This window comes from Andrographis paniculata, unplaced genomic scaffold (genome assembly GCF_009805555.1).
Source record: "Andrographis paniculata isolate CXL003 unplaced genomic scaffold, ASM980555v1 Contig5END, whole genome shotgun sequence".
NCBI classification, from domain to species: Eukaryota; Viridiplantae; Streptophyta; class Magnoliopsida; order Lamiales; family Acanthaceae; genus Andrographis; species Andrographis paniculata.
This window is the reverse complement of record NW_026137595.1, coordinates 1,348,554-1,365,115: the sequence shown is the minus strand read 5'-3', so window position 1 is coordinate 1,365,115 and position 16,562 is coordinate 1,348,554. Positions and strand designations below refer to the sequence as shown.

Here is a 16,562-nt window from a genome sequence, read left to right as displayed (position 1 = left end):
AAATCAATATTGAACAATTACCCTAATTCAATATTTATTTATAATAAATATCACTATCACTATTATATATTCCCTCCGTCTCAAAACTATAGTCAGGGTTGTATTTGACACGACATTTAAAGAATATTTATATTATATTGGTAGTGGATAAAAAGTAGAGGTAAAAGACTTCTTGCCCTTGCGAGTATATTAGTGTAAAGAGTAGTGGTAATTGTGTAATAATAATAAAAAAAAAAAAAAGTAAGGGTAGTTTTACAGTGATATGATTATTTATGAAAATGAAACTATTATTTTAGAATGTACAAAAAATGATAAATATGACTATTGTATTGAGAGTTATGGAGTATTATTTACAATTTCTTTCTTTAATTCTCTTTAAACTTTCATAACTACTCCACCTACTTTTATATTTTTATCAATTTTTTTAATAAAATATTCATATTTTTTTAGTTTCCGTCAAAGAAAAGAAGGATAAAATTACTAGAATGTGAGAGTATTATATTTATTAATTGCAATATTAAATAAAAATATTTATAAAAAAATATGTCTGTTTGTGCAAGAATGTTCATGCAAGACTTTTTTGGAATTACGATTATTCAAAAATAATATTATATATTTTTTTTACATAATTTTCTATATATACATAAAAATAAATTTAAAAAAAAATTAAATGTTCATTACAAAAATTTTAAAAGTAAAAAATATTCAATTTAAAATAATTTACTATTTTATATTCTTAACATAATTTTTCTTTATCATATACCAAAAATTAATCTATCTAATAACTCTGAGTGAACAGAGCAATAGTCGTAAATTAATGAACGGGGAGAAAATTAATGTACTCCCCTCGTCCCATTGAAAGGTTGTAATTTTTCATTTTCGTCCGTCCCAAAACAAGGTACAATTTCTTAATTTAGTAATTGTACTAGCTACCTAACACAATAAATATCTTTCCAACTTACACTATATTATACAAATGTCATTACTTTTATATTACACAATACTAATAGAGGCATTTTCGTCTTTTTCATTATAGCTTATTATAATACTAATATTAAAAATCTTCCTGCAAAAAAGTAAACGACAACTTTGCACCGGGATGGAGGAAGTATATGAATATAAATAATTTGTTAAGTAAAAATTCATATGTGCAGAATAAATTAAACTGGTAATGTTGTTGTTTTATTATTAGGGCAACACTAATTTTCAGTAGTTAGGGATGATTATCATTAATCACCCAGAAAATATACATTCATTTAGGAGCATTGCCAGTTGCCCACTCGGGCCGGGCTTTAACATTAACATTAATATTAATTTTAATTATAATTATAATGTTAATTTTTAGGACCAAAGTCCAGGAGCTCCTCCAGCATCTTGTCGTCCAAGCACTCGAATTCAAACACTTCCTTCCCTTCACGCGCCGCCGAGGTCGACGCCGCCGCCGCCGCGGGAGATACTCCCGCCGCCGGCGAGCGGTACTCTTCGGGGAAATTAAGGACGGCCATGGCGCCGCGCATTCTGTACGCCGCCTTATCGTAAGCCCTCGCCGCCTCCTCCGCCGTCGCAAATGTCCCCAGCCACACTCTGACGCCGTGATTGTCGATGTCGCGAATCTCCGCCGCGAACTTCCCCCACGGCCGCCGCCGCACGCCTCTGTACCTGGTGGCGCCGCCGCCGCCGCCGTCGCCGTCGTCCTTGTCCGCCGCCTTGTTTTTCGAATTCTCCTCCATTAATTGAAAATTAATTAATTAAATTAAACCTCGATTGCCCCGAATTTATACATATATAGGATTTGTGGGCCCAAATTAATTCTGGTGAATGTAAAAAAATTGAGGAATTAAAGGTTCATGCATTCTTGCGTTTTGACGAGGGCTGCTGACAACAGAGGTTTCACTGTTTGTATTTTTTATTTTATTTTATTTTTATTTAATATTAATATTCTCTTAATTAATAGGCAGAATCTTGAAAGCCCCCTTTTCAAAAAAGGTCGTGAATAGAAAATCACGACCGAGATTTTCAGCCAATAAGGGGTGCACCACCACCATGACGTATAATATGCTGATGTCTTGATGACATCATTCGTAATGACGTCAGCATTTCTATGTAATCATTGTCAACGCTAATGATTTTTATTAAAATGTTTGATATATATATTATACTTCCTCCGAATATTACCAATCTATTTATTTTTTCATTTTGGTCCGTCCCATAACAAAGTATTCATTTCATTTTTTAGTAATTGTACTATCTATTTAACATTATAAATATCTTTTCAATGTAAAATATATTGCATTACACAAATATCATTACCTTTTATATCATACAATATTAATAGGGTTAATTTAGTCTTTTTACATTTATTTTTACCTTATCCCAATATAATACTAATATTTCTAAAACTCCGTGCAAAAAACAAATGGATATATAGATATAGGACTGAGGGAGTATATATAATACTAATATTTTTAAAACTGCGTTCTTTTGATGGATTTTGACAAAATCCCACTATTCATCCAAAAATTTTCCCCAAAAAATATCAAATCAAATACCTATTTTTTATTTTTTATATTATACTAAAAATCAATTTTACATTCAAAACATCACATCATCACCTATTTATATCACATCATACAACTATTCAAATTCAAAATTTTTACTATTCAAGTCCCAACTCAAAATCCAAACCCCCAAACAAACACACCCCAAACTTATCAAATGGTATCTTATTCAAAACTTTAGTCCCGGATCGTTCGATTTTATCGAACATACCTTGTATACAAAATTATGAATTGAATTAGTGAAAATGAATTTGAATAAAATTCAAAATAGTATTAATACCGAATCGAAATAAAAATTAAACAAAAGGCACAAACTAAATTCTAGAATTTCCGGCGACCACACTCAACAATAGCACAACGACAGATAGATTGACTAATATTACGTCTTCTTCGATTTTTTAACAGAGACTCAGGGATGTCGATTTTGGCTTAGCCCATGGTGCTAAATGACTTGAGGTAACCACGCCGCAAGGTTGAAGGTCGTTTTATTTTGTTTTCTTCTTTTTGGCTATTAAGTTGTTGGGATTCAAATAATGAATGTTTTAAGTTACCTGATGATTTGGAATGAATGTGAGTATATAATCACGTATTTTTAATATTTTATTTAAAAAATGCTTATTGCTTATTTTTTTATATGCTAACTATGTAATCCGGGATGCTTATGTTAGAAATTAAGTAATACAATTTCCGTCCCGTAATAAGAGCATCATTTTATTTTATGTACGTAAGTTTTTTAATATCAATATTATATTGGTTTATAGTAAAAAGGCAAAAATGCCCGTATTACTATGGTATAATATAAAAGTAATGACATTTGTATAATATATTATAAGTTGTAAGGGTATTTATTATATTAGGTAGATAGTATAATTAGTAAATTAGAAAATTGTACCCTTATTTGGGACGGACAAAAATAGAAATAAGTTTTTATGTACGTTTTGAATGGAAAATTATTTTTTTTTAATATAATAATAAAAGAAAATTTTGATTTTGATTTGATATTTTAGGAGAAAAAAAAATAGTTAATAGTAAATTTTATTTTTTTAAAGAAAGTTCAATAAAAGAACACACCCTAATAGTTTGACTACTCTAAAAATCTTGAAACTATGAAGACAATTAGATTCACACAATTTCATAAATTATCCTCCATATTTTTGTAAAAAAACAATAATCCAGTAAATCAAATCCAATATATTGTCCAGATTTTTGTTATGTGGTTGATATATTTCAAATTTATGGTCTAATATTGGCAAAGGAGGTAAAAAAATCAATAACTCTAATTTCTTCAATGTTTCCGTTGATTAGTGAACAATCGAATGAGGTTAGAATTAGGGCAATTTGATTTTGTCTGCTTCCATCGATCTTGTCCTTCATCAATATCATGTACATTCTTTTGTTGTACCAAAATTGAATGCGCAAATTCTATTTGTTGCGCCAAAATTGAAGGCCTGAGAGGATGAAAGAATTATATAAAGCCCTCTTGATTAAATTACACTCATACATCTCAAATAATATAAGTCATCAAATTAATTTTTACAAGTATTTTAAAACAAAATGTGAGTGACTTAATAAGAGAGATTATATATTTTAATATACTGAGTGCATAAATATTTGTGATAATTTTGTCGATAAGTGTAATATTGTAAAATACAAATTAAAGAGAATGTAAAAATTATAATTTATTATAAATAAAAATGCATATTTTCTGCAAACAACAAAAATCGAAAAAGATTTGATAAAGTTTTTTTTTTTAACTATTTTATTTATTTTTATATTAATATATTTAGTAATATTTGACCATTTGACATGTGTTGGATATATACATTTGATATTTTAATTAAGAATTTTCTTTTTTAGTTTTTATTTTGAAATATATATATATTTAATATAGTTAATTTTGTCGGAGAATAGTATTTATATATATTAAAAATCATATTGAAAAAAATATGTTGACCAAACAAAAATCCTAAATATATTTATGATATATTTCATTTACCAATGTATAGAAAAGTTTAAAAAGTTGCAAAGTAGCCGATTTACTATACAAATGTAACATTACGGGGGTTATCTATGGCGCGACAACCTTAAACATCCGTGCCATCCTTTAGAAGATTGCGTGCCACATTGGCCGCAGCAGCCCATTCGCTACCGGGACGTGGTGGCGAAATATGTAATGGAGGTGAATCAGGTAGGCTTGAGCATACTAGAGATGATCTCTCAGGGATTGGGGTTAGAAAAGGACCACCTAGGAAGTATGTTCAAGACAAAATTCTTGTCGGTGAATAGTTGCCCGCCGTGCCCAAACCCGAACCTAACCCTGGCGGTGCCCAAGTATGTCGACCACAACCTCATAACAGTTTTGTACCAAGGCAATGTCGAAGGCCTTCAAATCTTGACAGATGACGGCAAGTGGCTCGCCGTCGATGCTCCTCCCAATACATTTGCCGTCATTATTGGCACCCAACTTCAGGTACTTGCGTCCTACTCATGATTTAAAAATTGCGTCCAATTTTTTTTATTTTTTTTATTTTGAACAAATTTTTTTCATTGTCTGGCTAATAAGTATATATTTACTTATTAGAAAAACTCTGATAAGAAAAATCAAATCAAAACCTGTGTGTAGATTATTAGCAATGAAAAACTAAAGAGTGTGGGACACAAAACAATGCCAAATTTGGACAAACAAAGGATTTTTATTGCAACTTTCCTTAATTCGAAGCAGAAAAGTGTGATCGAACCGGTTAAAATATTCGTGAACGAAGACAATCCTGTTCGATTCTCCACACGATCCTTCAAGGACTTTGTTGATGGTACCAAAGCTTACGGCCCTTTCACTAAAACTCTTCAAACTCCCGGGGAAAAATTGATGGATGTCTGAGGAAGACTCCCATCTTTCAAATTCTATCGATAAGTAATGTTGCACCAATATTTAATAAATTAAAAGAGCCGTACCAATAAAAAAATTACCATGCGTGCTCGGTAAAATAATTATATGATCGGTAAAATAATTATATGATCCAAAGTTATTTGAATCAATTTTTTTTTTTTTTTTTATTCTATCTAGTATGTTCTTATGATATTATATATTATATATCTCCCATTTCAAATATTTTGCTATTGTTTTTAATTTGGTATATTCATTTACATTTTTTTTTTCTTTCTTGTTTTTGTCAGATGAAAAAAGTATCTAAAAATATCATTGTTGACCCATTTATTTTAAAATAGTAACTTAAATTAGCAATTAAATTAATATTGTATAAAAATAATATTTTCTTAATTATGATTTGAAATGAGTATTAATTAGAATTTTTATTTGAATAATATTTTAATATAATTGTTTTCTGGAAATTTTTCCTTTTTTTTTATTAAAAATAGTGAATAATATTTATTTGAGTTTGAAATTTAAATAAAGCAAACCAACAATAAGTTGATTAATTAGTAACTTGAAATTAGCAATTAAATCAATATGCTGGATATATATGAAAATATATTTATGAATATATTTTACAACAAGGATTATTGGCTGAATGAATTTCATTCAGCACAATGCTAAATATTTAATATTTTAATTAATTTTAATTTATATTATCAATTAATACCATTAATATAAATACATATAATTAATTATAGTTATTCAGCAGTGCTGAAATTTATATTTCAAATATTTTATTACCAATATATACAAAAGTTAAAAAAAAAAAAATTGGAAAGTAGTCAACTTACCATACAAATGTAACATAACAATATTTAAATTCAAATAATTTAATTATTATTATTATTATCATTATATTGTATTTAGGTATTATTACCATTGTATTCAAAATCTTACCATAATCTTGTAGTATAATAGGTTCAATAGATAATCCTTATCCCAATCCCCTTTATATAGCTTACTATATATGCATTATTATTTTATTTTTATCTCCTATATATATATATATATACACATACATACACATATTTATATCAATCAATTCCTAGTAGAAGAAGAAATAACAAAAAATAAAATTATTTCGATAGCAATTACAATGGAAAAATGTGTGTCGAAGTGGTCTGATGTTGAATACGTGCCAGAAAGTCACATTTGCCCAATTGAAGCCAGACCAGGAAATGATCCAATCCCTACATGTAACAAAATCCCAATCATCGATCTCCAAAGCCCTAAGGCACTTCACCAAATCATCCAAGCCAGCCAAGAATATGGCATTTTTCTGGTAATCAATTAATTAAGTAATCTTTTTCTTTTTTTTTTTTTTTTAATTTCGATATAATGTATAAATTCGATAATTAGGTGAGCAATCACGGCGTGGCCAAGGATGTAATAGAAGAGACAGTGAAGGTGTTGGAGGAGCTCTTCAGCCTCCCGCCCGAGGACTTAACGAAAGCCAACGGTTGGGTCTACGTCGACAGCAACAAATTTGTAGCTGTCGGGACTCATCTATGGCGCGACAACATTAAACATTTGTGCTATCCTTTAGAGGATTCCATGCCACATTGGCCACAACAACCCATTCGCTACAGGTTCTTACAACATCTATATATATTATTTATTAATTTAATACATGCTGAAATTCTTGTTTGATCTGAACCAGAAAAGTTATGGCGAAATATATAATGGGAATAGAGAGGATGAGTTTGAGGATACTAGAGATTATCTCTAAAGGATTGGGGTTAGAAAAGGACCACCTAGTAAGTATGAGCGAGACAAAATTCTTGTCGGCAAATAACTGCCCGCCGTGCCCCAACCCGAGCATAGCCTTGGGAGTGCCCAAACATCTTGATCACAACCTCATAACAATTTTGTACCAAGGGAATGTTGAAGGGCTTCAGATCTTGAAAAATGGCGAGTGGTTTGGCGTCGAAGCTCCACCGAATACCTTTGCTGTCAATATCGGCACCCAACTCCAGGTACGTCATATGCGCCTAAACAAGCTCGCGCGCTAACGCAATATTATTTAAAAATCACGTCAAACTTATATAAATATATATTTTTAAAATTTTACATATAGAATTTTCGGTGAGAAAATTGATCATGTCAATATATATTTTTAAAATTCTACATATAGAATTTTCAGTGAAAAAATTGATCATGTCACCCAATTTTAACTGATGAAAAATTATTTTTAGGTCCCTATTGGATTGAATTGGCTTTTGCCAAAGACTTTTAATTTTTGCTTCTGAAAAAAAAAATATTTTATACGCATTTGTATTTGGTTCTGTTTAAAAATAATTTGGGTTTTTGTAATTGTAGTTTGATGTAATATTTTATTAAAAAAATATCATACTTTTATTTAAAATTGTATATAAAACTTTTTCATCAAAAATAATAAAAATTTAAATCAAATATAATTTGTGTGTAGATTATCAGCAATGGGAAGCTAAAAAGTCCGGAGCACAGGGTAGTGCCAAATTTGAATCAGAAAAGGATTTCCATTGCAACCTTTGTTAATCCGAAACCAGAAAGTGTGATCGAACCGGCTAAAATATTAGTGAATGAAGACAATCCTGCTCGATATTCTGCGACAACCTTCAAGGACTTTGTTGAAAAAACCAATGCTTACGGCCCTTTCACTAATGCGCTTCAAAATATCGGGAAAAATTGATGGATTTAGAGAGACATTGTGTCCCATCTTTGAAATAATTATATGATTCAAAGTTATTTGGATCAGACTTATGTTTTTCATCTATTTTGTATGATTAGTGGTTCTTAAGATTTATATGCAATCTTCGTTTCAAATATTTCGCTATTATTTTTTATTTAGTATAAATCAATGAAAAATAATAAAAAAAATACTTATATTCGTGTCTTATAATACTAATACAAGAACGTTTATACAAAAATTTATACAAATATAAGAATATTTTTAATGTCAAATACAATGACACAAAAGATAAATGTAAATTTATTAAGTGGGCGGAGAGAATATATAATATGGATATTATTTTATAAAGAATAATACAAATAAATAAAAATATAATATTTACTTATGATAGATATAAATTAATTAAAATAAATGAGGAGTTTTGAAAATATAAAAATAGTTTTGTTTATTAAAGAAAGATATAGAAATTAATAGAATCTTTTAAATAAATTTTGAGTGAATGTCATATGATGTAATATTTAAAAAAAAAAAAAAAGTAGTAGAGAAAGAAGCAGCATAGTGTCAACCTGAGTCGGGACGATATTAAACATACATGTCCTCGTTTTTTAAAGCTAGGTCCTGAGTTCGATCGTGGATGAATGCGTGCGTACTCTTAATATGCTAAATATAGCGGATGTAGGGAGGTAATAACAAAATGGACTGAAATTACCGGATCAATTTTTATTAAATAAGCCCATATCTAACCTGCATTAAGGCCCAAGATGGATAAAAAAACCTAATGATCAATTCAAGTTTAATTGCAAGTATATATTTATCCTCGTTCTTTATTAACTTAATCTAGGATATATTTTTATTCCAACCATTGTTTTATGGGTAAACTGTTTTTTTTAAGTCTGGACTCCTTTATTATTTCAGTCCCAGTCCCGTAAGTGGAGTCTGTCGCAAACTAGTCTTATAAGTGAAAATTTTTCGCTGTTTTAGTCCTCCGGCGCCGAAGACGCCCGCGTGGCTCGCCGGAGGTGACGTATCCGCCAGGTCCGCGACACCTGGCGGACACGTGGATTTTTTTTTTTTTTTTTTCATTTTTAAAAATTTTTTAAAAAACTTATTTTTAATTTTATTTGCATTTTTTTTATTTTTTTATTTAGTCTAATTTTTAAAAAAAAATAAATAAAATGAAAATGAAAACAAATAAATAAATCTACATGTCTGCCATGTGTCGCTGATCTGGCCGGACACACACCTGGCGGATACGTCACCTCCGGCGAGCCACGCGACCATCTCCGGCGCCGGAGGACTAAAACAACGAAAAATTTTCACTTATGAGACTAATTTGCGATAGGCTTCACTTACGGGACTAAAATGATAAGGGGTCCAATTACATGATTAAAAAAATAGTTTATCCTTGTTTTATTGAACAAATAGATGCAATTTTCCAAAAAAAAAATTATTTTATTTTAAATTTTTGTTCATTGGAATTTGAGTTTGTCCCTTAAACAAGGATATGAAATTCATACTCAAAATTTTTTACGTGATTTTTACTAAGTTCAACTCCATGTAAACTAAACAAAAATAAAATAATGCAAATTATTAGATTCAAGTGACGATTTACCAAGCGTACATTGGACTTCCATGTTATAAAATAAATAAATAAATAAATAAATAAAATGCTATGCTATTCTAGCCAACTTGTTCCCAAGATTCTCAAAACTCATTTGTTGTATTATGGATCGATTATTTACAATCGTAAATTATATAATGTTCATCTATGTTTTATTATAAATATATATTTTAAACTCAATCATTTTTTAAAACAAATCTATCATATAAAATTTCAAATTTAACACTATATTTAAAAAAAATATATATATAGTAGATTTGGTAACTATAAATAGTTAAATATTGATTTATGTTAATATTTGCAGTAACTTAAATCAACATATATTAATTAAATAAAATTATTTATAGTAACCATAAATAGTAGTAGAATTTTTTTATAAAAAAAATATATAATTAAGATTTTGCTAATATTTTGGTACTTATGTCATTATTTTAAATAGTGATGGATAATTAAAAAATATTATTCAATTACAATACAAGTAAAAAAAATAAAAATATTTAAGATGATTTTATTATTTTGTTATTACTTTAAATAGATACGAACGATAATAAGAAAAATTTAGAGTTGTTTTTGTTACTTATGTTGTGACATTTTATTTTAAAAAGTCACGAAAATTATACCATGACAATATCTATAATAATTTAAAATATTGCAAGTATTTTGGTTATTTTTTCCGCAACTTAAAATAGTCAAGAAAAAATTTCGTGACAATTTTTGTAACGAAATAATTAAAAGATACGGAATAGAAATATCTTGGACATTTTCGTTACATAAGCCGTTACTTTAAATAGTCACGAAAAGTTGTTTGTAACTTTTTCTGCAAATATTACTTACAAAACAGTCAAACAAAAGGTTGTGATATAAATTTGTCACGAAATTACTTTCTGTGACTTTTAATTATCGCGAATTAAAATTTGCAACAAATTTCCGCAACTATCAACCATTTTTCTAGTAGTGAATGTAATGCTAGCGAAAACACAACATTCGTATTTATTACCAGATCGAGTCACAATCATTTATTTTTGTTGTACCAAACTATATACTACCTATGTCATTCAAATGTGCGGTCATTAGATCGGACACGAGTTTTAATAAAAGTGAGTAAAAATAGAATTTTTTTTAAGAGTAAAAAAATAAAATAAAATAATGGCATTTCTTTTACTTAAAAAAATAAAAATAATTTAGAAGTCATGTTTAAAATCATAGAAAGTACAAATATAATTTTTATTAAAAACACACTTTAATATAAAAACTACTGTAATAATGTATATACACTAATTAAAATAGGTAAATACATTTGTATACATAAAAAAAATTATCTAAATAAACTTCTTCGAATCATCTAGTAGCATAAAATAATTTTCTTTAATTTTATTTATATTGCGTTGTTCTTTGATTGGATATATCGCTAAAACATTATTTACCGAAAGACCTCTAAGTTCATTCACATAACGATCGATATCAATGTTTCTCATCATTTTGAAGTACATGAGTGTAAGGGCCAAAGGGCTTGGTTGCATCGACAAAGTCCTTGAAGGATGTGGAAGAATATCGAGCAGGATTATTTTTGTTCACTAATATTTTAGCCGGTTCGATCACACTTTCTGGCTTTGGATTAACGAAGGTTGCAATGGTAATCCTTTTTTGATCCAAATTTGGCACTGCTCTGTGCTCTATACTCTTTAGCTTCCCATTGCTGATAATCTGTACACACAATCTTTATCCATCACTCACAGTATATATAAAAATTATATTCATTTTGTCTCAATTCAAAATATTATTTTTATAATTTTTATCCGTCTCATTCTAAAGTATCAATTTTCTATTTTAGTAAAAGTAATCATACACACATACCAATATCATTAATTTTTACCTAAATTACTAACATACTATTACACATACAATTACTTTTAAAGTCCAAAAAATCAAAACTATCAAAACTTCTTATATACTTTCACTAACTAATAAAATACTATTATTTTTTCATCTACTGTACAACTTCAAAACGCCCCTTTGGACCTGAATGGATGGAGTATGTTTTTCATTTAGTATGTAAGTAAATTATTTATTATTTTAATTTTTTATTCTTGGTAATCCAATCTAAAAATAATTTTATAGCTATTCAATATAATGTTTATGTTTTAGTCATTTGATAGCAGAAATATACATTTATACTTATATTAATATATTTTATAAAAAAAATAATAATTTAATTTTTATAAAAAAAAAAAAAAATACGTTTGTTTTGTAATAAAGAAATTGAAATAATCACCAGTTAATAGAACTCAACGCACTTTTTCAAAAATAAATATATATATATCTAAATGTAGTATAAAGTAGTAATTAATGAATATAAGCATATGTTTCGATCAAGCACACATTTATCTCAATTGGAAAACAAATCTCAACAATGAATAAAAAATCAAATTATTTTCAAATATGATTTCAATAAATATCTAAAATGATAAAGTGTTCATTTACTTCGATGAAAGATATAATTTTCTTGTATGTATGTATATAGATGCAAAAAAGATATAATTCTTACATATATAGTTACCATTTTGGTCCCGCAGTGACAGACTTTTGTGTGTGACATTCATAGATACTTATGAAAATTATTATTAGAATGACAACAAATGAGATATAATGATAATTTTTAGATATAGTCTATTTAAATGATCAAAATGATGAGTAATGCTATTTTCGAAGACAAAATTGAATTGTTTCCTATGTGCGCAAAAAATAATATACCTGGAGTTGGCTGCCGATATTGACAACAAAGGAATTCGGGGGAGCTTCGACGCCAATCCACTCGCCATCTTTCATTATTTGAAGCCCTTCAATATTCCCTTGGTACAAAATGGTTATGAGGTTGTGATCATGATGCTTGATCACTCCCAAGGCTAAGCTAGGATCCGGGCACGGGGGGTAGTTATTCGCCGACAAGAATTTGACCTCACTCATACTTCCTAGGTGGTCTTTTTCTAACCCTAACCCTTGGCATATCATCTCTAGTATCTTCAAACTCAGCCTCTCAATATTCTTTACATATGCTTCCACCACATCCCTGGATCCCGTCAAAAAGATCAAACACCGTGTTATATATTTTTAGTCGAGGCATGCACTAGATTATCTAATAATGCATGATGATTCATTGATATATATATATATATATGACGGCAGTTACTATACTAAATTTTTTAAGTCATCAAAGTAATGACTTATATTTTATAACTACAAGCAACACATGATATAACAATAGGCGCTACCTTATTTATGTTAATATAATATAAATAGAGTACTTTAATTGAAATTATATGAAAATTATCCACACAACATATACTACTATTAATTTTAGCACATAAAAAAATATGTTCATACAAGTACAACGCACCCCTTTAAATAAAACTATCAAGTTTCAACTAAAACAACATAACGTGTGTTGTGTTAATCGAAATTATGTGTTGTCGTTTTATTTATAATGTGTTGACGAAAAAATTCAGCACTATGCCAATCAACATAGTGACCTCCCCTCACACACATATATATATCATTATTTTATAAAAAGTTATTTTAGGGTATGTTTCCTTTGATGAGTTTAAAAAAAAAAAAAATTGGTTTAAATTTGGTATTAAAATAATATATTATGGGATATTTTGTAAGAGAAAAATGCGTATTTTTTTCGGAAAATGCATAATTCATATAGTAGAAACTTAAGGTTAAGGGTAAAGAAACAAACCCTTAGTGTTGAAGACATAGCTCAAAAATATTAACGTCAATTTTAGTATATTAGTGTTATGCTCTTCACAACTCTTAGAGTTTGTTTCTTTAACAAAAAAATTTCTAAGACATTTTTCCACAAAATTAATATACTATACACACTCATTATTTCTATATTATCTACACAATTTTTTATACCTAACGTCGAAAAAAAAAAAAAAAAAAATCTTCAAATCAAAACACAAAACAAGCACACCCTGTGGCGAAACCAAAATATTTTTTTTATAGGATAGTGTATATGTTGTAAGAACCTGTAACGAATGGGATGCCGCGGCCAACGTTGCACGCAATCCTTTAAAGGATGGCATGTATGTTTAATGTTGTCGCGCCATAAATAAGCGCCGGCGACTACAAAGTTGGTGCTGCAAAAGTAGACCCAACCGGTTTCTTTTGCATCCTTCGATAACTCCTCCTGTGGGAGACCGAAAAGCTCCTCCATCACCTGCGCAGTTTCTTCTATTACATCCTCGGACACCCCATGATTGATCACCTAATTAATCAGTCAATTTGCACATAAAAGAAAGATTGGATTTTGGACAAAAAGATCGATCAGATAAAAGGTTAATTGAGAGTTGAATTAAAATTACCAGAAAGAGACCATATTCTTGGCTGGCTTCGATGATTTGTTGAACTGCTTCATCATCCCTTTGGAGATCGATAATTGGGATTTTATTACAAGTAGGGATTGGATCATTTCCTGGTCTGAGATCAATGGAGTAAGTGTGGCTCTGTGGCACAGATTGAACATCGAACCACTTCGACACATGATTATTCTCCATTGTTGCCATGGAAAGAATTAAGGTTGATGTATGTATGGCTTTCTTTAATTTCTTCGAGTAGGAATTGATGTTGTAATTAAGAAAGATCGATCATACCTATTTAATAACACCCATATATCCACTTATAGCTTCTTGACATTTTCAAAATTGCAAAACTATATACAACGATTATATCCCAACAAATCTAAAAAACAAAAGAGTGGTTCTTCTGCTATATATATATATATATATATTGAAGGAGTTCCAAGAATCATTCAAATAATTGGAGGGTTTTTTATTTTACAAAATACTTCATCAAAATACCATTTAAATCAAAATTTAAATTAATAATTTATTTTAAATCAATTTCAATTCACAATCAAACAAATACAACTGTCGAAATACAAGCATTATATATTAGGGTTAATCAATACGTAGCACGTGAAACTGTATCGTATAAATTAAACATATGCTAACAATTCATATTTTACAGTGTGTTGTATAAACATATCTTTCGCACTGAAATTAATAATAGTTTGCATTGTATTAATTATATTCATATATCATATTTGAATTATATTAATATAAATATTTTGTTGTTAATTTATATTTGATTTATTGTCTATATATATAATATGGAGTCAACATAACAATAAAATAACACAATTCAGCATTGTAACAATTGTGTGGTATTCCCATAATGTTGTGATGATGATGGATAGTATAATAAATTATTTAAAGCATGGGATTGATTCATTTAGTGATGGTGATATTTATGATGGTCCAATCAATCCTAATTGATTTTCATTTAGGAAAATGTCTCCATCACCTCTTCCATGATATCAAATTTTTAGCCAGCTAATTTTCAATTTTTTGCTGTAACCATTAATATATATAATATATATAGGTGGTGCTATTTGACAGCAGATGGTATTACTATATACAGCATATATATTAATATATTATAAAAACATTACATAAATAAAGAACACGTGTTATAGTCTCAAAAGCACATCGTATGTTGTCTGACAGCACACAATATTATTACAGACAACACATTACGTATGTTAATATAACACAAATACATCACATGAACTAACTATACATATTATAGTCTCATACATCACACATAATAGTTGATTTTAACACATGACATACTCTTATACAACACACTTGTTAAAAAAAAAAAAAAACAGCACATACCTTTATTATACACAGCATGTGTTGTATGTAATAATATTGTATGTTGTTTATACATATAACTTGTGCTGAGTTGAAAAATCAGCATGGTGCTGATTTGAAAAAAATAGCTTCTAACCATCCCCATATATATATAGTCTTACAAAAAGCCTGCAGTTACTCTCTGGATATCAAACTTTATTTATGTTATTATAATATTAATATAGTATATGAATTGACACTTTATGACAATTGTCGACATAACATATATTTTTATTAATTTCAACGTATAAAATATATTCATACACCGCACTTTATTGTTTCATGAACTAGCATGTTGTAGTAGTTGAAACAATATCTCGAGTGATTATTTATGGTAGGCTGGTTGAAAGAAATGAATGCCATGCTTCCCAAATCAGTTATATATGCTAGTTGAAACAATGTATCATTTGTCTAATTATAATGTTGTGATTACCCCTCCCTTTAAAAAACAACCCTACAAGACGGGTTTGTTCTTTTTTATTTTTGTTTTCTAATTTTTTTTTTCAAAAATATTAATATATTATATACATTCATTATTTTTATATTATCTAAATAATTTCTTATAAGTCATATAAAAAAATATATTTTCAAACTATTTTCACAAAACAAACACATCCTGGCGAACAATAAGAGTTTGCATGCAAGTGTAAGATTCAACATGATTATTTATAACGTCTTGTTTTTTGGCATTGAAATAAAATAGTTTTCAATTACATACCTCATCAAAGAATTAAAATGATTAATGAACTTTAAAATGAAAAAAATAATAATAAAATAATAATGATAAGGACTTGTGAAGGTGTATGTGCTTGTGTTTTAAAATTAAATTGTTAGTATTAATTTTAATTTATATAGTATATGCTGAATTAGTTATGCACATTCAATACTTTATATATATATATACACTACAATAAATTATCAATTTTGTAACGAGATTTTTTCGTTCTTAAATTCACTTTTTCTGTTACTAACGATATTAGAGACGGAATTAGAGATGGAATTACGTTAGCTACGTGAACTT

At 28.5% G+C, this 16,562-nt stretch overlaps 4 protein-coding genes across 4 annotated transcripts; 2 read left to right on the top strand and 2 right to left on the bottom strand.

Annotated features, from left to right (window-relative positions):
- Nucleotides 1–1,334: 1,334 nt before the first annotated feature.
- On the bottom strand, nucleotides 1,335–1,730 carry LOC127259092 (ethylene-responsive transcription factor ERF096-like). Its single transcript, XM_051286239.1, has one exon. The coding sequence runs from the start codon at nucleotides 1,728–1,730 to the stop codon at nucleotides 1,335–1,337; it is 396 nt and encodes a 131-aa protein (XP_051142196.1).
- Nucleotides 1,731–4,731: 3,001 nt separating this feature from the next.
- Nucleotides 4,732–5,436, top strand: LOC127259091 (protein DOWNY MILDEW RESISTANCE 6-like). The gene is made up of 2 exons (XM_051286238.1): nucleotides 4,732–5,028; nucleotides 5,281–5,436. The coding sequence occupies exons 1-2, from the start codon at nucleotides 4,732–4,734 to the stop codon at nucleotides 5,434–5,436; spliced, it is 453 nt and encodes a 150-aa protein (XP_051142195.1).
- Nucleotides 5,437–6,586: 1,150 nt separating this feature from the next.
- LOC127259090 (hyoscyamine 6-dioxygenase-like) lies at nucleotides 6,587–8,161 on the top strand. Its single transcript, XM_051286237.1, has 4 exons — nucleotides 6,587–6,772; nucleotides 6,850–7,079; nucleotides 7,151–7,466; nucleotides 7,919–8,161. The coding sequence occupies exons 1-4, from the start codon at nucleotides 6,587–6,589 to the stop codon at nucleotides 8,159–8,161; spliced, it is 975 nt and encodes a 324-aa protein (XP_051142194.1).
- A 2,964-nt stretch (nucleotides 8,162–11,125) lies between these two features.
- On the bottom strand, nucleotides 11,126–14,519 carry LOC127258999 (hyoscyamine 6-dioxygenase-like). The gene is made up of 4 exons (XM_051286110.1): nucleotides 14,150–14,519; nucleotides 13,814–14,052; nucleotides 12,534–12,849; nucleotides 11,126–11,486 (listed from the first exon to the last, which is right to left on the bottom strand). The coding sequence occupies exons 1-4, from the start codon at nucleotides 14,348–14,350 to the stop codon at nucleotides 11,244–11,246; spliced, it is 999 nt and encodes a 332-aa protein (XP_051142067.1). The 5' UTR covers nucleotides 14,351–14,519; the 3' UTR covers nucleotides 11,126–11,243.
- Nucleotides 14,520–16,562: the final 2,043 nt, after the last annotated feature.

Bases quoted from the DNA above. Each gene is read 5' to 3' on its own strand.
- LOC127258999 (XM_051286110.1), bottom strand. From the start codon at position 14,350: ATGGCAACAATGGAGAATAATCATGTGTCGAAGTGGTTCGATGTTCAA. The intron at 14,053-14,149 runs GTAATTTTAATT...CTGATTAATTAG, and splicing joins AAGAATATGGTCTCTTTCTG to GTGATCAATCATGGGGTGTC. The intron at 12,850-13,813 runs GTTCTTACAACA...GACGGGATCCAG, and splicing joins CGGCATCCCATTCGTTACAG to GGATGTGGTGGAAGCATATG.
- LOC127259092 (XM_051286239.1), bottom strand. From the start codon at position 1,730: ATGGAGGAGAATTCGAAAAACAAGGCGGCGGACAAGGACGACGGCGAC.
- LOC127259091 (XM_051286238.1), top strand. From the start codon at position 4,732: ATGGAGGTGAATCAGGTAGGCTTGAGCATACTAGAGATGATCTCTCAG. The intron at 5,029-5,280 runs GTACTTGCGTCC...AATTCGAAGCAG, and splicing joins TTATTGGCACCCAACTTCAG to AAAAGTGTGATCGAACCGGT.
- LOC127259090 (XM_051286237.1), top strand. From the start codon at position 6,587: ATGGAAAAATGTGTGTCGAAGTGGTCTGATGTTGAATACGTGCCAGAA. The intron at 7,080-7,150 runs GTTCTTACAACA...GATCTGAACCAG, and splicing joins CAACAACCCATTCGCTACAG to AAAAGTTATGGCGAAATATA. The intron at 7,467-7,918 runs GTACGTCATATG...ATTTGTGTGTAG, and splicing joins ATATCGGCACCCAACTCCAG to ATTATCAGCAATGGGAAGCT.